General features: G+C 48.4%; 1 protein-coding gene across 2 annotated transcripts in view; it reads right to left on the bottom strand.

Annotated features, from left to right (window-relative positions):
- Positions 1-20,177, bottom strand: part of UBR4 (ubiquitin protein ligase E3 component n-recognin 4) — an 82,208-nt gene that overhangs the window by 15,217 nt on the left and 46,814 nt on the right. For both annotated transcript variants that reach the window (XM_062013092.1, XM_062013093.1), the window contains exons 66-90: positions 19,698-19,925; positions 19,521-19,599; positions 18,628-18,870; positions 17,564-17,732; positions 16,876-17,020; positions 16,067-16,152; positions 15,489-15,576; positions 15,154-15,347; positions 13,752-13,991; positions 11,546-11,684; positions 10,486-10,611; positions 10,211-10,339; positions 9,394-9,737; positions 8,660-8,750; positions 8,209-8,293; positions 7,739-7,866; positions 7,023-7,152; positions 6,274-6,431; positions 5,599-5,708; positions 4,970-5,111; positions 4,142-4,223; positions 3,073-3,246; positions 2,534-2,655; positions 2,093-2,290; positions 1,899-1,979 (exon numbers count right to left, since the gene is read on the bottom strand). In XM_062013092.1, the coding sequence (XP_061869076.1) occupies positions 1,899-1,979; positions 2,093-2,290; positions 2,534-2,655; positions 3,073-3,246; positions 4,142-4,223; positions 4,970-5,111; positions 5,599-5,708; positions 6,274-6,431; positions 7,023-7,152; positions 7,739-7,866; positions 8,209-8,293; positions 8,660-8,750; positions 9,394-9,737; positions 10,211-10,339; positions 10,486-10,611; positions 11,546-11,684; positions 13,752-13,991; positions 15,154-15,347; positions 15,489-15,576; positions 16,067-16,152; positions 16,876-17,020; positions 17,564-17,732; positions 18,628-18,870; positions 19,521-19,599; positions 19,698-19,925 (3,711 nt within the window). The remainder of the gene's footprint in view (positions 1-1,898; positions 1,980-2,092; positions 2,291-2,533; positions 2,656-3,072; positions 3,247-4,141; positions 4,224-4,969; positions 5,112-5,598; positions 5,709-6,273; positions 6,432-7,022; positions 7,153-7,738; positions 7,867-8,208; positions 8,294-8,659; positions 8,751-9,393; positions 9,738-10,210; positions 10,340-10,485; positions 10,612-11,545; positions 11,685-13,751; positions 13,992-15,153; positions 15,348-15,488; positions 15,577-16,066; positions 16,153-16,875; positions 17,021-17,563; positions 17,733-18,627; positions 18,871-19,520; positions 19,600-19,697; positions 19,926-20,177) is intronic.

Raw genomic sequence — 20,177 nt, 5'->3', positions numbered from 1 at the left:
TTAGCACCAGGCAAAGATCTAGGCAAGCAAGCTGTGTTCATCTAGAGAGAATGGCCTGCCTCCCATGGCAACCTCTCCCTCTGAGGGTGAGGCACAGCACACCTGGGTAACACAGGGATCATGCACAGCCCAGTGAGAGAAGCAGGAGAGGCCAACTGGGTGAGTGCATTCAAACAGATAAGATCTGTAAGGATGGAAAATGGAAGAGGAGGAGTAAAAGGCAATTTAATGAGCTTTCAGGAAGACAGTATATTACTAGAATGATACAGCCAAACCCACTGAAGCACAAGCTGTGCTTTTACCCTGGGAAAGGGTTGGTTTTCCACATGCATTTCCAGCTGCAAACACTGACAGCACATCATTAAACTTTCCATTTTAATCCATAGGTCTGAATAAAAAAAAGCAGAAAAGAAAAATCCCAGATTTGGGAGCAGGAGACCTTGTGAGAGAAAAAGCTGTCAGGCAGGCTAAGCCTAATGTGGAATAAGCAGTGCTTAATGTCACAGCAAATGCATAAGCACAGCAAAGCCCCGGGGGGAAGATCTGCTCAAAGGCCACGCTAGAGACCAGCAATTAACACCACAGGGGCCCTGGTAAAGTGGCAGATGAACAAAAAAAAGCCAGTGAGAGACAAGGGGAAACAAAAAGAGGCCTGAGGTTGGGTTCTTGTGAGCCTGTCTAACGTGAGCAGCAGCTCCAGAAGAGCTTTGGGGAGGTGCACACAAAGGAAGGCAGATGAAAGCTGTTCAAACCCTGCCTTTCACCAGCAGCACAGCATCCTGGGAGAGCTGCAGGCAGCACAGGGCAGCACCTGCAATCATTCCCCTCAGTAACCTGACTGGAGATCAAATCAGGTTTCATAGATTAAGACCAGCACCTCACTTCCATCTCCAACTTGGTACCTTACTAAAAAGTGAAGGCTGTCCCTTAGCTCTGGGCTTGGGCTTGCACTGCACTGAAAGCTGGATGAGAACCATTCTTTGTATCACAATTCACTGGAAACAGGTGTTTTGTTTGAATTCTTCCCCAGGGGTGTAGCAAAAAACTGGTTTGAGGAAACTGAGGTTCCACCCCAAGGTGACTGCAGCCCAGGAGTAAATGAGGAATTAACATGAAACCTTGGGCAAATCAGTCTTCTATGATCTCAAGTGCTACCAGCAGTGCCTCTGAAGAACATTTCTGTAACAGGCAAGATTTAGTCTGATGGATTCCCTCTCAGTGGGAGCTGATTTTAGTGTCTAGAAGGAAGGGAAGAGCTTGTTGTGGACCACATCCACCTTTGGAACAAGCTTACTGAGACACAGTGGACTAGTCCTTTAAGCCTGTTGGGTCCATTTCCTCCTCTGAAAAACAAGCAGTACACACTACCAAGAGCAAACTGGGAGAAGGAAATCTGTCCAGTTCTTGAGCTCCCTATATGAAAAGCACAAGAGTAATATGGAGAAATGCTGGATGCTCCCTCTCTCCAGAAATAACTTGGGTTCATCTCTTGGGTGCAGACTGATGGAGCAACGTGCTGTCCCTGTCTGTGCACACACATTGAAGCGTCACGTGCAGAGGGAGCGTGAAACGTGCTCTGAAAGGCAGGGACACAAAGGTCAGCTCTTTCCCCACAGGAACAGAAGGAGGTTTGTTCCTCAAGAAGAGAGTTCACACATCTGACAAGCTACACAGCCAAGTTCAACACACCTTGGTCAGCACTATGTGCTTTTACATCACCTATGTTGCAGAATTGAGTAATGGTCTGTCCTAAGAGAGCACAAAAAGGTGCTGAGCAATAACACCCAATTAATTCTGTGACAGAAGACTAATCCTGCCTTGTATTATTTGCTCCCTTTATCTGTCAATCCCAAGAGCATGTGCTTTGTGCTGTGAACAGGTATGAAGATAACACATACCTCATTAGTAGGACACCACACCTTCTTGTAGACTTCAGCCACAGGCAGATCCAAACTGATGATCTTATTGTTCACCAAAAGCTGAGAAACAGAACACATGTTGTGAAGAACAAGCTCACACAGCATCACCACTCCAGCAACCCCCAGCTGCCCACAAACACCCCTGCAAGGAAGCCACACGTGTGCACTCTCACCTCCATTCCACTGTCATCCTCCAGCAGAGCTACCAGGTCACAGTCCTGACAGATTTTGTTCTTGATGTCCCTCATGAGTGGCCCAATGCCAGGCTCATTACTGCTGTAGGGATTTCCTGGCATTCTGCCCTGTAAGAAGTCTTCCTGCTGGGGATCTTTCTCCAGAGTTACAAAGAACTCAGTCACTTCATTCTCTTCCTACAGAGCAGCAGAGACAGGGTGACTTTTCCTTTAACCACACTCTCAATCACAGAATCTCAAGGGCTGGAAGGGACCTTGAAAGATCATCCAAGTCCAGCCCCCTGAGACACCACATTGCCAGAGTTTTACACTGGCCAGTACACAATCATTACTGTAAAAGGTGTTTAACCAAAGTGCAAGGAACTCTTTGCTGAAGAAGTTGAACTTTGCAAACAATGCTACAGTCCCCTCTGTACTTACAGGATAGATGATGCTGCATAGTCTCTCAAAGATGAAGACTGGAGTCCTGTAGTCATCAAGGCTGTAACGTTTTGCAGTCTCTATACACACTGCCATAAATGCTTTGGTTTCAGATTCTGTGCCTGCCAAGAAAAGGGGTCATTACAAAAAGACAACACAGGAATCAGTTTTACAGGTTCCATTTTAACTCAGCATACACAATGAATCCTCCTGTAATAAGCACCATACTTTGTTGCCCTTTTCTTTTGCACATCCACTGCTCCAAAGATGAAAGGCTATTTATTGGTATGTTTCCTAGGAAAGCCCTTTGCATGCTTGAGCTGCAGTAAAAGCAATCCCATAAAAAGGAGGAGCTTTAAACTCCTGGAAAAGGAATGTGATTTACCTTTTCTGTGCCAAAAGGAAACTTAGGGAAGGTCCAAGCCACAATAAAACCCCTTTACTACAAGACAAAGAAGTCCTTCGTGTGGCTCTAACTATCTGCTTTTTCATCTTGGTTGACCCAGACTGTGGATTTATGGACCTAAGGTGGGTTTTACCTGTTGTCATATCTTCCAGCATCTCCAGCAGCATGTCCTGAGTTTCATCAATCAGTTTGGTTCTCTGTACCACCAACTTCCTCAAGCACAGGTAACCGTTCAGGACCGTACCCACCAGGCGGCTTTTGAAGTGCCGTTTGATGGACTCCACCTCCACGAAGGATGAGAGGAGACCTACAAAGCAAGGAGATATTCAGCAAGTGTGCTTTGTTAGCTCAGAATGTCATGTGGCCAGCAAACAGGGAGCAGCAGCATGAAAGGAGGACAATGAAATGGCTGGTTACAGCTCCCACTGTCAGCCCGTGGTTTGAGGCTGGAGACAAAAAGCCTGGCTTGTGAGAGCCACCTTGTAAATGGTGTGGGACTGTGGGGAGGGAATGAGGAAAGGGATGGGGAGGCTTTGCAAGTGTTACATACAACACTCTGCACTTTTGGGCATGTCTCATATTCCAGAAGCTGGTAAGTGCTCCCCTTACAACATCAAAGCTCGTTCAGATGATGTGACAGCAAGTGTGACCTGTCAGTAACATCATCAAATCAGTCTCTGCTACAATACAGAATCACCACATCCTTTGCTCCTCATTATATCTTTATCAACATGCTTTTTCTTGCAAGAAGCCAGGCTTTAGAGTCCATTACTTTCTGAAGAACATGACAGAGGATACACAAAGGAGTGACCTCGTTGAGGATGTGTTTTCATTTCCCTCAAGTGTCTCAACAAAGTGTACCACAGATGATCCCAAACAGAAAAGCTCCCATAGAATAGGTAGGTAGAAACCAACAGGTAGGAATCAATCAGCAGTGTTTAAATGGTCCCAGGAATGATACTGTACAGTAAGAGTAATTGTGGAGAAGTGCTGGGATGAGGTTTGCTCATGGCATGTTGCCACAGTTCAAGTAACTAAAACTTCAAACTGACTCCAAAAAGATGGAAAAAGCCATTTAAGGGTTAAAATCCAACACAGGGAGTTGCAAAACACTGACCCACATCTCTCTGAAAGTCTGCTAAGTGGTGGTAGAGAACAAAGACCACCCCATCTCTAATCTTGCAGTTGATGCCACCAGGTACCTGTGAGACTCTTCAAGGCATATCCCTGCTGCAAATCAGTGCTGAGAGTTGCTTCCTCCAAGGCAAGTAAACGAGCTATTTCCTGAAAATAATTAACAAGCCTATTAGGACAAGAGACTACAGTGCCAAGGACTAGCTGGCAAGCTCACACAGGGTGCAAAGGAACACAGCAAAGAAACAGAGCCAGCCACAGGGAAAGCAGAACTGCAGTCTAGCAGTGGGGAGAGAAGGTGGAGAGGAGGGCAAAACTGCCCCAAACACCCTCCTCGTGTCAATCCAGACCTATCTGTTACCACTGACTTGCTCCAGTGGCCCTCCATGATGGACTCAAGGCCACCATCATAGGAGGGTATCATCTGCCTCCTTGGAGCTCACCAGGGACCAGCACAGAAAACTCACACTTTGAAGACTGCAGGTTAAACATGGTGCTTCTCCAACAGGCTGTAATTCCCACTCAAGGAATGGCAGCACATCTAATCCTCCCTTGTCATTAAGGGCCTTTGGAGACCAGTCTGGCAGCTAAGACAGCTTCCAGCTTGGAGCTGGGGCCAAGTCAGTGTGACATTACTTATAGCCCTTAGCACAGCTGCCCCCAGAGCAGTTAAAGTCTAGCAGGGAGTTTGTGCTGAGGAAGGCTACAGCTGGGGCTAAAACCACTGTAGCTCCTGCTCAGAGGTGACAGTGTGCAAGTGTGAACTTCCTAAATCTGCCAAGAGTCAGCAACAGGGCACTGAACAGAGAGATGAAGATTTCCAAGCAAAAAGACCCAAATGACAGGTCAGGGCCAAGCTCTCTGGGGCTACCTAATTCCTCCACTCAAGCCCATACCTTTGTGATGAGGCTGCCAACGTAGGGCAGAACCCCCCGGGCTGCCAGGTAGACCTTCCAGTGAGCTGGTTTGATGAGTTTCTGATACAGAGCCAAGTACTCAGCAGCACACTCCCCAGCAATGCTCAGCTCATCCAGGTAGCTGGTAAAGAGAAACACATGCTGACAATCATTTCACAGTAACAAGAGTTATTCACAGCTTAAAGGCACCATGGAAAGAAAGAAAAAGCCTCCAGGAATCTGTCCTGTTGTCCTCCTTGCTAACAGCTGCTCAGTGGTGAAAGTGGCATTTTGTCCCCAAAAGAAGTTGCCCAATTATGCTACCAGTGTCAGCTGGGGTAAGTTATGTCACAGGACATAGAAGTGAGTTCCCCCTATTGTTTTTGTTGTCTAAGAAGCAGGGGAAATGTCCACAGAGCTGAACAGCACCTGCTTACCTCTGGCACAGAACTGGCACAGCTAATTACTGGGCAGCAAGGGAATACTATCCCAGCTCATTAAGTTTTAGAATCCAACTCAAAATGATCTGTGAAGCAGAGGTGTACAAGGGAGAGGTAGAAGGGAATGGTTCTCATGGGAATTAAAGGAAGATAATCCTGGAGCTGCCAAGTGTGGCACCATGGAAATACCTCGTCAGGAGATCCAGCACCTGCTGCTTGCGGCTGGGGATGGTGGCCAGAGCTTCCACGATAGTGCATGCAGCCTGTCTTGCAGCTTGAGTGGCAGGAGTGAACAGCACCTAAGGGGAGAGCATTAAAGGATGGTTCACTTGATGTGCACAGAGAAAACAGTGGTGTTTTCACAGAATCATTAAATCGTTTTGGTTGTTAAAGCCCTTGAAGCTGCTGCAGTCCCAGCCCTGCCCTCACCCTGCCCAGCCCAGCACTGACCCCCTCAGCCTCCTCTTCTCCAGGCTCAACACCCCCATTCCCTCAGCCCCTCCCCAGCCCCTTGTGCTCCAGCCCCTTCCCCAGCTCTGTGCCCGGCTCTGGCCACGCTGCAGCCCCTCAGTGTCCCTGTGGCAGTGAGTGAGGGGCCCAGCACTGACACAGCCCTGGAGCTGCAGCCTGCCCAGGGCCCAGCACAGGGCACAATCCCTGCCCTGCTCCTGCTGCCACCCCACTGCTGAGCCCAGCCAGGATGCCCTTGGCCTTCTTGCCTCCCTGGGCACGCTGCTGGCTCCTGTTCAGCCCTTTCCCTCCAGCAGCTTTCCAGCCCCTCTGCCCAGGGGCATCAAACTATCAACAATCTCTGCTGTTTAACTCTGCCCAGTGCATCCCACTGGAGTTTTCACCCAGGTTCACCTGGCGCAGCCAGTTGTTGTGTCCCAGTTTGAGATCCAGGGGACAGGTTCTCTTCCCTCGGCGACTCATGAACTGTTTCCATTTCCAGACGTATTTTTCTGACAAGTAGAGCTGGTGAAGCTCAGCTTTGCTGGGAGATTTCCCATTGGCATCTATACCTGCAATATTGAACCCAGCTCAACACAACTGTCAGCAGCTGTTAACTGCATACTACTATTATATTTCTTTATACTGGAACTCTCTGAACTCCAGCTGAGAAGCTGAGTAGCTCCTCATTTCTCTCTGCTGCCATGTTCACTTCCAAGCCAGATGCAAATCCCACAGCCTCTCAGGGGATTCAATCAGCTTTTCAGTTGGCTGGTATCATTTTAAAGAGATATCTCATTTTTTTCACCTTCTCCTGATTCTCTCCAGCCAGAGTGCAGAGGGCAGAGGGCCAGAGTGCAGAGGGCCAGAGTGCAGAGGGCCAGAGTGCAGAGGGCCAGAGTGCAGAGGGCCAGAGGGCCAGAGGGCCAGAGGGCCAGAGGGCCAGAGGGCAGAGGGCACTTTCTGCTCAGGGCTTGAGCAACACAGGCTAGAAAAGTCAGTGCTACAACTGTAAGGACTACACAGCTAAGTGGGAAGATGACATCAGATGTCATGTGACAGAAGACAACACAACTCAGTGCAAGTAGACCCCTAGTGAAATCTGCAGGGACATACATGTTCCTTCACACAACTGCATAGAGCTAGAAAAAGCACAGGACTACCTCTGGCAGGGAGGCACTTTTTCCAAGCTTCATACGATGCTTTGGGGTCCCTCTTGAGCCACAGCTGAGCTTGTGCATGGATCTCATTGCTGTAAGGCTTCACAGTGGTGAGAGCATCCACAGGCACATCCTAATAAACAAAAACAGCTCTATGATTCTTCAGAAAGCTGCAGCCTGTTCCCTCCACAGGAACTCCTGTAGGAGAATCACTGGTTGCATCTGCTTCGGTAACAGGTAAATGCAGCTCTTGGACAAGAGCAGGGTGGACAGTTTCTGTTAATGATGATCTAAGAGAGATGCCTCCTTCCAGCTACTGCTGAAATATCAGTAAATCCATCTTTGACATCCTTCTGTGGTGATCAGACAGATCAAAGCAGAAACATACCTTCTCCCTTGCAAATGTGATCCTGGCTGACAATCAAGGAGCAGCACCAACATCACTTTTATCACAATTGTAGTTCTGTACTTAAAACATTTAGGTGCTTGATTGACAGAACACCAGAGTGGTGAGGGTTGGAAGGGATCTCCAGAGACCATGGAGTATAAAAGCAGTTACCTGTAATCTGCACAAGTCCCAGGGCTTGTGCCTCACTAGCAGCTGTGACCAGGAGAAGCAAGGCCTGGCTTCATCCCAAAGTTGTTAAATCACTGAGATCAGTGTGCCAGACTTTAACCAGCACATTTCCAGATGCCTTGCTCAGCATCTAAGGCAATACCTTGTTTTTCTTGCTGGTTGGAGCAGGTGGCTTGATCAGCTTTTGAAGAATGCGCAGGCACATGAGGGTGATGTTTTCAACAACCACTGGAGTCTTAATGTTCACTGCCATCAGAAAGAGGCTGAGAGCTGAAAGACAGGCACCCATTTGCATTCCCCTGTAAGATCTGCAGCTAGCACACCTTCACAACTCTAGACAGCACATTCAGTGTTCAGAGTTAGGCAAGACTTCACATCCTCAAGCAAAACTACCACATCCCCATGCAGCCAGGGACTACAGCAAGAGACCCTCGCCATCTCGCCCTTCACGCCTCCATCGTCCTGTTTCTCAGCACTTCTGTTCCAAGACAAAGCTACTGCTAACTCCATTTTTTTACTCTCAGTTCCCTTCCTTAAAATCTTTAATTACAGTGCATGGCTCTGGGTATAGCACTTAAAAATGAAGCCTTGCTGTGAGTTGTTTGAACTCACCACAGCGCAGTCGGAGCTCCCAGCAGCTGTCATCCTTCGAGATGGAATCTGTTAGCAGCAGCATTTCATACTGGAGGCTGCTTGCCTGGAACACAGACACATGTTCAAAGGCTTAAGAAGTCTTGGTGATGCAGCAATCCTTTTTTGCCTTCTGATATTTAAAAAAACACAGGTTCAAAACACATCCAAGTAAATTTAATCCCATGCCCATTTAAGATGAGTGGCAATCAATTTGGGACAGCTGCAAGCAACAGCAAGAGAGGCAGAACTGCCTGAGGAAACTTAGGCCTCTACCTAATCACATCATTTTGTACTTTATCTCCTTCCTATCAAGACACAAAGACCTTCCCCATTACAAACAGAGCATGATAATAGAAGAGATGCCATGATTAGAATACACCAGCAGTTGCAGAGGGGCAGAAAAAGGAAACAGAGAACAGTGGAGTCTCACCAAGTCTGGATTTGCCCAGTGTCCCTTGAGAGCTGCAGAAACCTTCCCAATGATTAGGTCATTCATTTGTTGTGTGGCCTCTGGATTGTCCCTAATTCCAGAAGGAAAAAGAGAACACTGTTATGCTGTGCTTGTACTAAATACCAAAAGCTCCTGGGATTTCAGCTTAGTTGATAACCAAAGTATAAGCAGTCACAGTCTGCTGATGTAAGGCATCTCCCCAGGAAACTACTCACAGAACCCCAGTCGGTGGGGGTGGGAAGGGCCCTGCAGAGCTCATCCAGCCCCTGCTCAAGCAGGTTCCCCTGGCTCAGGGGGCACAGGAATGTGTCCAGGTGGGGTTGGAAACCTCCTGAGAAGGAGCCTCCACACCCTCCCTGGGCAGCCTGGGCCAGGGCTCAGCATCAAACCAGTTTTCACTTGTGTTCCAGCTTGTGCCTGTTACCCCTTGTCCTGTCACTGGATACAAGAGAACAAAGACTGGCCCATCCTCCTGCCCCCCACCCTTTGGGTATTTATAAGTGTTAATGAGCTTCCCCCTCAGTCTCCTCTTCTCCAGGCTCAACAGCCCCAGGTCCCGCAGCCTTTCCTCAGCAGAGAGAGGCTCCAGTCCCCTGACCATCTCAAGAGCCCTCCCTTACCCTCTGATCTCCTTTCAGATCCAGTGTTTCCAAGCTTGCAGCTTCCCAGAGCCCAGCACAGGGCAGAGGGCTGCCACGAGAGCCAGGCCTCACCTGGTCAGAAGGCACATGAGCTGCCGCACCTCCTCCCGCATGGCGGCTGCGCCCCGCCGCAAGTTGTAGTCAAAGAGCTCCCGGATAAGGCCCTGGGACACGAGGATATGCCTGATGGCAGGGTTGGTTGCCAGAGCCCTGAGCAACGTTATGCAGTGCTCAGTGACAGCTGAGGCACAGCCATAGCATTTAGTGGATGATGTGTGGCCACAGCCTAGAACAGACAAGGCACGGTACTGGCTGGCAGTAAAGGTGGGTTGGACAGAGGTCCGTGAGGACTTTGTTGCTGCCTCTCTCTGTTGAAGGTCGTACTCCAGCAGCTCTTTTCGAGAGGCAAACACTTTCTGGAAACAGAAGAAAGAAGAAATGGAAGCTGTGGACTTGTGAGGCAGTAAATAGTTGCTAATCCCACTCATAGGTTATTTTCCCCTGTGTGTTTTGTGGGAAATACCCCTTTACTAACCAAGTATCTCAGATCTGGAAACCCTCCTGTCAACAGCAGATCCATGAGAAACATGGGAAGGTATGAGGAATATCAACCTAGCTATCAGTCATCTGCCCTGTTGAAAGGCTTCTTGTCTACATGACATGCAGGATAACACTGGGAACGTGACAAATCCATGATACTCATGGTAACCATAGCTTCTAGAAGTGATTCTTTTGTTATTTCCCTGACAACACACAGCTGATCACCTATTGTTAATGCCACCATTAAACACAGAATGGCACAACATCTTACTTCCCAGTCCTGAAATGCACTGTGCCTGGTGACAGGAGAAAACACATGGCCCAAACTCAAATCAATGACCATCAATACCTGGATGATTTTGGAAAGTTCATCAAAAGAGTTCTTGCAGTCACCACAATACTCCTGGGCTAACTGGAGTATGTATCTATTCACACTAGCTGAGGTAGAGCTTATGCCTCCACTACTACCAGATTCATCCTGGAACAGAGGGGAAAACAAGAAGGAATCACATATGGAGGCTATACACCACAATAACTAGTGCAGAGCAGCACCTGAGGCCTTGGGTTGCTCATGGCAGTACAAAGGCCAGTGTCTCTGTGCAGGATGCACCTGTCCCTTGGTACCTGGGGCTTTTCAGGAGCTGCCTCGTTCACTTTGCACAGAAGGTTTTCCAGCTGCGGTCGGTGGCCCATGAGCTGGTGATACACTCTGTCAGCCTTGTCCAGGAGTGTGTTGATATTTGTTACTGCCTAAGAGTTAAACAAAAAAGGAAAGGAAACACATATTTTTCATTCCACAGGACTACAAGCACCAAGCTCCAAGTTTCCTGTCTCCTTTGCCTTTTTCTTACACAGCAAGGCAAAGAGATGCAGTGCCACAGAGATGGTTGGTGAGCAAAGCACTGACTTCTGTCTTTATTTAGTGGGGCAGGACAGCAAATAAGGAATACAGTAGTCAGTGAGAAGCCCTGAAAGAACACTGCTTGCCATGTTATTCCCAAGAGGGAGTACTCTGATGTCCCTACACTGCTGGCCTGGCCAAGAGATGCACCTGGGAGGCATCAGGAATAGTGTGGGCAGCAGGGCCAGGGAGGTTGTGCTGCCCCTCTGCTCTGCCCTGCTGAGGCCTCAGCTGGAGTCCTATGTCCAGTTCTGGGCTCCCCAGCTGCAGAGAGACAGGGAACTGCTGGAGAGAGGCCAGTGCAGGGCCAGCAAGATGCTGAGGGGCTGGAACATGTGTGTGAGGAGGAAAGGCTGCAGCCCTGGGGCTGTTCAGCCTGGGGAAGAGAAGCCTGAGCTCAGGGGGATCTCGTTAATATTGACAAATAGCTAAATGATGGGTGTCAGGAGGTTGGGGCAGCACTTTTTTCTCTTGTATCCAGTGACAGGACAAGGGGTGATGGAAAGAACCTGGAACACAAAAAGTTCCATTTGAACAGGAGGAGAAGCTCCTTTGGTGCTGAGGTGAGGGAGCCCTGGCCCAGGCTGCCCAGGGAGGGTGTGGAGGCTCCTTCTCAGGAGGTTTCCAAACCCACCTGGACATGTTCCTGTGCCCCCTGAGTGAGGGGAAGCTGCTTTAGCAGGGGCTGGGGCTGGATGAGCTCTGCAGGGCCCTTCTAGCCCCCACCATTTGGGATTCTGTGAGACCCAACAGTTCCTTCCTGAGTGCTGGGGTTGCTCTCACCTTCTTCCGATCCTCTTCGTTCTCTATGGGATCCACTGCACAGCAGGGCTTGGCATACAGCATGAAGTCAAAGCGAGCGTATTTACAGAACCCACAGGCATTGCACAGGAAGGGATCCTTCTCATCATAATTAATGGATCTGAAAGACAAGCCAGAGAGGACAAAGAATGCACAGCTGAGCTTTATTAAGGTAACTCCCACTCAAGTGCCCTGGGGAAGCCACGGAGTGAAATCCACAGGGTACCAGAGAACCAACACCTCAAGTCAGGCAACTAATCCTAACAGAAGCAGTGGCACGTTCTGGCTGGAAGAAGCAGAAACAGATGTGAATTGCTCCTAAAAAATGGCTACTTTAGGCCCAGTTACTCCCAGCACTGAGCCCTTTGTAAGAACACAGACAAAAGGAAACCGTTTTGTTTTGTGAGGTCCAGGCTTACAATGGCTTTCCCTTCACCCAGTTGCAGTGGGACTAGCTACAGCACACTTATTATCCCACTGCAGACCAGAGCAGCAAGACATGAACTGATTTATAGCTGCCATAATTCAAGAGGGGATGTGAAAACCTTTCAACATCCCAGTAATCACCTGATCTATGGAAAGAATCTGCTAAACACCTTGAATCCCATGAGGATAAGAGAGGAACATGGGACAATAAAGGGAGAAGAGGTATCAGATAAGGAGACAAAACTCACAAAAGAGAAGGATTTATAATACTGTGGTGAAAGCTTGAATAGCTCACAGTAAATTACACCCTGAGCCTTTCTCTGAATGAACAGAGTACAACAAAAGCTCTGAACAGACAGAGCACTGTCCCTGCAGCACACTACAGCAGAGCTCCTGCAGGGAAAGCCCCCTGCAACCCTGTAACTGAACTCCAGCCTCATGCCCTGCAACTGGCCAAAAATAACCCTCTCCTGGCAATTTTCCTTTCCAAACTTCTGAGGGCTTGATCTGAAACTTCTGTGCTCTTTCAGCATTGTTATATCAGGTTTCTTTGTTAGCCTGCATTAACATTAAATCCCTGTAAGCCTGTTTTATACTTCTCAACTAATTTGATTGTGCAGTTGTATTAATGAGACTCGTGTATTGAAATAGCAGGGTGTTTTGTTGAACATCCAACATGGGCAACAGTACAAGGGCTCTGTAAGCCCCTGCCTCTGGCTCCATGGGGAGGAAAGCTCAGACAGTGTGGGCTGGATGAGTGGACAGTGAGGTGGACTGAGAGCTGGCTGAATGACAGAGCCCAGAGTGTGGTGATCCAACAGCACAGAAGGGAGTTGGAGGCCTGTGACCAGTGGAGTTCTGGGGCCAGTCTTGTTCAACACCTTCATGAATCACCTGGATGAGGGCACAGAGGGACCCTCAGCAAGTTCCCTGCTGGCACCAAACTGGGAGCACTGGCTGATTCACCAGAGGCTGAGCTGCCAGTCCCTGAGAGCTGGGCAGGCTGAGAGTTGGGCACAGAGGAACCTGCTGAGGGGCACCAAGGGCAGAGTCCTGCAGCTGGGGAGGAACAAGCCCATGAGCAGCACAGGCTGGGGGTGACCTGCTGGAGAGCAGCTCCAGGAGAGAGACCTGGCAGTGCTGGGGGAGAACAAACTCAACATGAGCAGCGACGTGCCCTCGTGGGCAAGGGCCCAGTGGCAGCCTGGGGTATATAGTGTGGGCAGCAGGTCAAGGGCAGCTCTGCTGTCCCTCTACTCTGCCCTTGTGAGGCCTCATCTAGAGTCCTGTGTCTAGTTCTGGGCTCCCCAGCTCAAGAGAGAGCAGGGCTATCAAGGTAACAAGGAGACTGGAACATCTCTCTAATGAGGAAAGGCTGTGGGATCTGGGGCTGTTCAGTCTGGAGAAGGCTGAGGAGGAAGCTCATCAACTCTTGTAAGCACATAAAAGGTGGTTATCAGGAGCATGGGGTGACACTTCTTGCTGTGACAGGACAAGGGGTGATGGACATAAAGTGCAACACAACAAGTTCCACTGGAAGACAAGGAGAAAGTCCTTTGGTGCTGAGGTGAGGGAGCCCTGGCCCAGGCTGCCCAGGGAGGGTGTGGAGGCTCCTTCTCAGGAGGTTTCCAACCCCACCTGGACACGTTCCTGTGCCCCCTGAGCCAGGGGAACCTGCTTCAGCAGGAGCTGGGGCTGGATGAGCTGTGCAGGGCCCTTCCCACCCCCAGCACTCAGTGACCTGTGAGTGAGGATGACACACCTGCACTTGTGGCACTGGTAGACGTTCTCGCCGCAGTTGCCGCAGACGCCGGGGTTGGCCGGGACGGAGGCGCTGCACCGCGGGCACTGCAGCGTCTCTGTGGAAGCCTGGTAATTCTCATAGAAATCTGCAAACTCAATCATCAGGTTGGAAGCCACGATAGGCAGTGGCAAATCAATCTTCACCTCTGTCTGGCCTGGGGTCAGCTGCACTTTTTTAGCTTTGTGCCAACGAGCCGGCCTGGGGAAAGGAAAGCAAACGGCAGCTTGTCGGCGGGGAAGGACCCAGAGCACAGAACCAAACACAACCGTCTCGGCTCCAAATCTACTTTAAATGGGCTGAATGGAGAGCAGTGCTAGGATTCCTTTCCTTAGCTTTCTGTATTGACATGATATGTAGCCAGAAATACATTTTAAGCCTTTATCCTCTTCATAGAGAGACTGTTTAGGATTAAAGAGCTGTTGATGCCTCATGGAAAAAACTTTAATTCTACACAGACATTTTCGAGGGATTTTCACCCTGTTTTTATTAGCAAGGACATTTGCATGAAAACAGCATCTTTATTTCTAAAGATCTCATCTACTCCTACTGCTTATTCTCGATCTGAAGTCAGAATCCTCTCTTTGTGACATCATAATCCTCTCCACAGCAGCCACTTGTGATGTCACAGAGGATTAAGACTTCAAATAAGCAATAAGCAGCAGGCACAGATTAATCCTTAAGCCAAAGAGATCTGATTCTGGTGAGAACATCCCAAGAAGGGAAAGCATATAAACAGAACTGGCTCCAGACTGAGCAATGTATTGAAAAGGAGCCATTTGTTTTAGATGGAGGCCATCCACTTCCAATCTTAGTTCTACTATAAGGCTTCAAAAGAGTAATGGTAATGCTTTCTGCACTTCTGGACATGCTGGAGGGTTCAAATGCCCTTCTAAGTCCAACTCTCCAGGAAGGTGCTCTTGGTATTAAGAATGGTTTCCACACACTGAAGTTAGGTGCTTAAAACTGAGCCTGTACAAAGCCTGCACACACCCATTTGACAGGCACATTTCAAGCTCGGGCTGAAACATGGATCTTCAACAACTTATTGGAGGAGATTCAGAACAATCCCATCCAATCTGGTCTGACAGTGATGAGTAAGAGTTTAAAGAGGAATTTCTTCCCTGTTGAGGTGAGGGAGCCCTGGAAGGGGCTGCCCAGATGGGCTGTGGAGGCTCCTTCTCTGGAGACATTCCAACCCAGCTGGATGAGTCCCTGTGTGCCCTGCTCTAGGTGGTGCTGCTCTGGCAGGGGGGTTGCACTGGATGAGCTTTGCAGGTCCCTTCCAACCCGTGAGATTCTGTGACTCTGTGATCTCAGCAGAAGCCACAAACTTGCAAACCCAAGACATGAACACACATACTTGTTTTTCAGCTCCACTATGGCTTGCACTGTCCTGTTGTTGTAGTAGAGGTTGATGGTTCGGACCATTTTGGTTCGTTTCAGGTCTCCTATCTTCACTGTCACTTTGCTGATGGTGTGGCTGCCAATGAGCTTCACCACTTGCTGGGTGGTAGTGTACCGTGTGTCCACTTTGATGGAAGACAGCTTGATGTACTGAGGACACAAAAGAAAATGACACACTGTCTATATGGTGACATCCCCAAAACCTCAGGGTAGGAACCTCAGCAAATCATGCTGCTGCATATGGTTGGGATCCCTACAATTGAGAAGGGTTTAAGGACATTAGTTACTTACACAGAAGGGCACCTCTGGATTGTTGCAGACAAGGCAAGGATCACTCTCCAGGTAATAGCCATCGAATTCCACCAGCCCAGACAGCGTGCTGGAATGAGGGGAAGGACACTGTCAGATAATTTGGCATTCACTGTGTTTTAAACACCAACCATTCAATCAGAACAGTTTATCTCTAGTCCCCCAGTCCCAGATTTACTAACAGAAACCACACAACACAAAGCACGCTGGAAGCTCCTGTTTTTCACCAGGCAGCATCTCAGTGCAATGATTAACTCCCAAGGTATGACTGAGAACACCACACTTAATTCTGCAAGTCCACATCTCCAATTGGTCCTAACACTTTGTAACATAATGGAAGCAAAATCAAGCTAAAGCCAAACTGCTGACTGAGCATCCAACTGCAGCTTCTGCAAATGGCAGAAAGGAATCTGCTGCTCTCTCCAGAGCAGCTGCAGCAAGCCTGCAATCTCAGCAGGGCTCCTTCCTCCACCATCACTTCAGTTGTATTCCCCTGTGGACAGCAGCTCTTCTGCTGCAAAGCTCTGTAGTGAAATGGATCACAGTCAGAAGTGTCTCACTTGTAAATGTTGGAGTTTGGGTGGTTGGTGAGAATGTGGTTTTGAGTCCGGAGGATCTCCACAGCCTTTTGGGAGTATTCCTTCAGCTGAAATACAAGTGGAAAAAACACTGTCTTCTCAACATTTTGTTGCTGTGGTTGTTACAAAGACATACAGGTTTCTCATCTTGTGGCATTCCAGGTCCCCCAGAAGTTGCACCCACTATTCCCACAGGAACTTATGTGGTTAAATCATTCCTCAGGAATGTCACAGATCCTAAAGTGAGACTTTTACCACAACAACAGTGCTATTTGTCAGCCAGTCACTGTAAATGTCTGTCTCTCCTAAGGCATTTCCAGCTCTTTAAACATACACATGCAAGTACCAGGGCTTCTATTAGCCTGCTGGGCCCCTGAGGAATCCTACCACTTCCCTTGCTCAAAAGCCATGGATACAAAATGTTTCTAGGAGACAAAATGTCAAAAACCTATAAGTGAGAGCTAGCAAAGTATTTTCCCACAAGTTTTCTTCTAAACAAAGAAACAGATAAAACACCACAACAAACCCAACAGCCATCTCCCCCCAAAAACCCCAAACAATCTCACAACAAAATTCCCTACTTTTTTAAGGAGATGGCCTTTGTTAAGGTTCAAATTTGGGGAACAAAAAAGATCTCCACCAGAAGCTCTTTTGACAGAAGATCTGGCCCAGTTGTGTGTCCCTTCCAACCCCTCCCACTCCATGATTCTCTGATAAACAAGCACTAACATAACTCCTGGCAAGCAGCAGGCCCTGGGATGCTGTAGCCCCTCTTCTGAATGACACTGTACCTTTTTCTCAGTCTGCTGTGTTTTCAGAGAGAAGTATCCCAGGAGATCTACAAACTGAGCAGCTTTTCTTCCATAAGCTGGAAGTTCTGGCCAGATTGACCACATGAGATCCAACAGCAATTCCTGCTGAGATTTGTTGGAGTTCCTGTTGGATGGATGATGTGTCAGTTAGGTTTGTAATAGCTGCACAGACAGCAAGACACACAATCTCATTCAAAGAGAAAATACATGTCACAGTCCACCAAACTTAGGTACTATTATCTTGCTATAGATCAGAGTTGACAGTTAAGTCTCATGGCTTCTTGCTACCAGCTGTTTCCTAGAACTCTCTGAAATGAAAGCAACTGAATGGAGTTCTGAAGGAGTTCAGCACCCTGAAGTGTGCCTTTCCCTATGCGACTCCCAACTTTTTACCTGAGTATGTACCTGCCTCAGAAACTCACTTGCCCACAAACCTTTACTCCCATAGATGCCAGGAGCCAGTTTCTGTAGACAGAAATACTTCCTGCAGATAACTCAAGTTGATCAGTAACAAATAAGTCACAGCTTCTACTTCTAACCCAAATAACTGCAACACAGCATGAGGGGACACAACCATCTACAGTCTTCAGGACAGAGGCTCCAGCATTAACTCTTACACAAGGATAGAGTTGAGAAGAGCCAGGCCAGAGATCCCCTCCCAGCTCACCTGTAGATGTGGAGAGCAAGGCAGTGAGCCTGCCATCTCACAGAGGATGAGTTGGACTCCAGCAAGAAGCAACGCAGGAACTGGATGAGGGTCTCCTTATCAGCAAACTTGTTCAGCTGGTTCACCAGAGCTGTACACAGTTGGTCCTCCTGACTGCCTGAACTCTCACCTAGGGTGGCAGAAAACAAGACTTAAGAAGGCAGATGAATGGAGTACAACACAGGCAGGGCAGCTTCCTATTCTATGGATGGTAAGGTGAGGATAATGGGGACAAATTGCTGTGTTTCAAGCAATGAGCAAGTTCCATGTTCCTTTTTCTCTTTGCAAAACATAACCTAGCACTCCTGACTAAGGCAGAAGAGAACTGCTGGAATACTTGGTCAGTAAGGATGTGAGAAATGTGCTACACCCTGATAAAAAGAAAAGGATCAGCCATGGGGCAAAGGAAAGACTAACAAAGAATGGCCTGATAAAGCCAAAATCGTTCCTTGAAGAAAAGCCAGGAGAGAATTTATGCCCATGACTTTTATAGGAAAGCTTAACTACTTTCCCAGGACTTTGGATACCCATTAAGCAGAAGCCCTGGCTCCAACATAGCTTACAAGAGGGAGGAAACAAGTCTGAACACAATCATGGAAGAAGAGATAACTGGGTGTGCATCTCTAGTTCTTGTTTTAATCCTCATGAACATTTCAACCTCCTACAACCCAGGACAGGCAACGTAGGTGGAAGCTGCTTCATCACTAGAATAAGTAACTTCCATTAGACAAAGCCCACTCAAATTAATACAGTGGCTTTGGGATATACTCAGCTCTTAATTTCAGCCCCAGTTCTTAGGGCATACTGCTCCATCTTTGCCCCTTTCCAATCCACATATGGTAAAATTGCTCTTCTCTCCTAAACGTTGTTGCAGTTTGCAAGTGCCCTTTCACATGACCCTTTCACAACAGTGCTATTGATCACAATGAGAAGCAAGTAGTTCTCTTGAAACAGAACAAGAAAGGCTGAGAGGAGCAGACTTCACCCCTAAACCCAGCACAGAACAGGGCACAGCTGCAGCTCACCCTCTCGCTCCTTTTCCTTTTCTTCTTTCTTGCTTTTTTTAGTGGAAGATTTGCTCTGGGTTGCTGGCTGCCCAGAGCCTGATGCTGCAGGAGCAGAGGTGGATGAGGTGCTTGATGATCCAGAGGATGAAGCCACAGACAGCACTTTACTGCCACATAGAGCACAAGACAGCAGCTGCAGCAGAACTGGTGACACTCCTTCATCTACCAGGAAGCTGACTTGAAGGAGGAAATAGAGAACCGCTGCAGAGAAAAGAACAGCAACCTTTGAAGCCTGAATTAAAAGAGCAAGCAAAAACCCCTCAACCTAAAACAAAAACCCCTTTGAACATTTTAAGGACCATCCCACAAACTCACAAAACCTTCCTGTCCCCATGCTACAGAAGCACTACGTTTGGGTATAGCGAGGGAAAGTGTCTTCAGCCCAAATTACACATTGGAAGAAAATTTCTTCAGTGTGAGGGAAGGGGCTGCCCAGATGGGCTGTGGAGGTTCCTGCTCTGGAGACATTCCAGCCCAGCTGGATGAGTCCCTGTGTGCCCTACTCTAGGTGGTGCTGCTCTGGCAGGGGATTGCACTGGGTGAGCTTTCCAGGTCCCTTCCAACCCTGCAGATTCTGTGTGAACAGCAACTCGAGCAAGAGGAGACAGATCTCCCATTCCTGTTCTAGTAAGTTACCCACTACAGAACATTGAGCTCTTCAGCTCACGACCAGATGCAATCAGAGCACTGTGATATTCAGTACTGGGAACAGTTCAGTCCTACTCAAAACTCTCAGCTGTGTCTCCCTTTCTCCTCCTCTGCTGAGCTTCCCCATCTGAGAAGTCTTGATTCAAACCAAGACATAGAACACACCCTCTCTGCTCCCTCCAACACTCAGAGAGAGAACTCACAGTCATCTTTAATGCAGAACTTCTGCCAGTTCACTGTTCTCTGCGTGGCAATCTCTGCACAAGCCTTTAAATGTTCCATCTGAAAGGCACAATGGGACAGGATTAAATGCCAGGTCAGCATTTCTCTGACGCCTCCCAGGACACTTTTTCCTAGTCCAGTGGCACACTTTTCCTTACCAGGCTGATCAATGTGTCATACTGCAGGGCAGAGCCTGAACTTGCTGTGACCACACTGGCACGAAGGAAGATGCCTTGCTCCTCCAGGAGCTTTTTGATTCCACGAACATGAGAGTCCAAGGTGTGCAGGTCTCTGAGCTGACGGTATTTGTCCTTTGATCCACAGATGAAGAGCAAAAGCTTGCGGACTTGGCGACGCACAAACGGAGTCTGTTGGATCATCAGGTACTAGACAAAGGAAAACCCACAAGATCAGCACTGTGAACTCAGCAGGAGGCAAGCTGGGCCAACAAAAATATGCTGTGTTTTCTTACAGAAAAAGAAAGGAGAGATTCACTGGTGTAAGTCAGTCACAGGCAGGAGAAGCGCTGCACAGAGACACTGCAGCAACCTGAGCTGTGCCACTGGGAAACTGCTGCTGGAAACTATTCCTTGTCATCTGTGACCTCAAACAAAATGCTACAGAGAGATCCCACCTCA

The sequence above is a fragment of the Colius striatus genome, chromosome 21, assembly GCF_028858725.1.
Source record: "Colius striatus isolate bColStr4 chromosome 21, bColStr4.1.hap1, whole genome shotgun sequence".
In the NCBI taxonomy this organism is placed as follows: Eukaryota; Metazoa; Chordata; class Aves; order Coliiformes; family Coliidae; genus Colius; species Colius striatus.
This window is presented reverse-complemented; position numbering and strand designations above follow the sequence as displayed.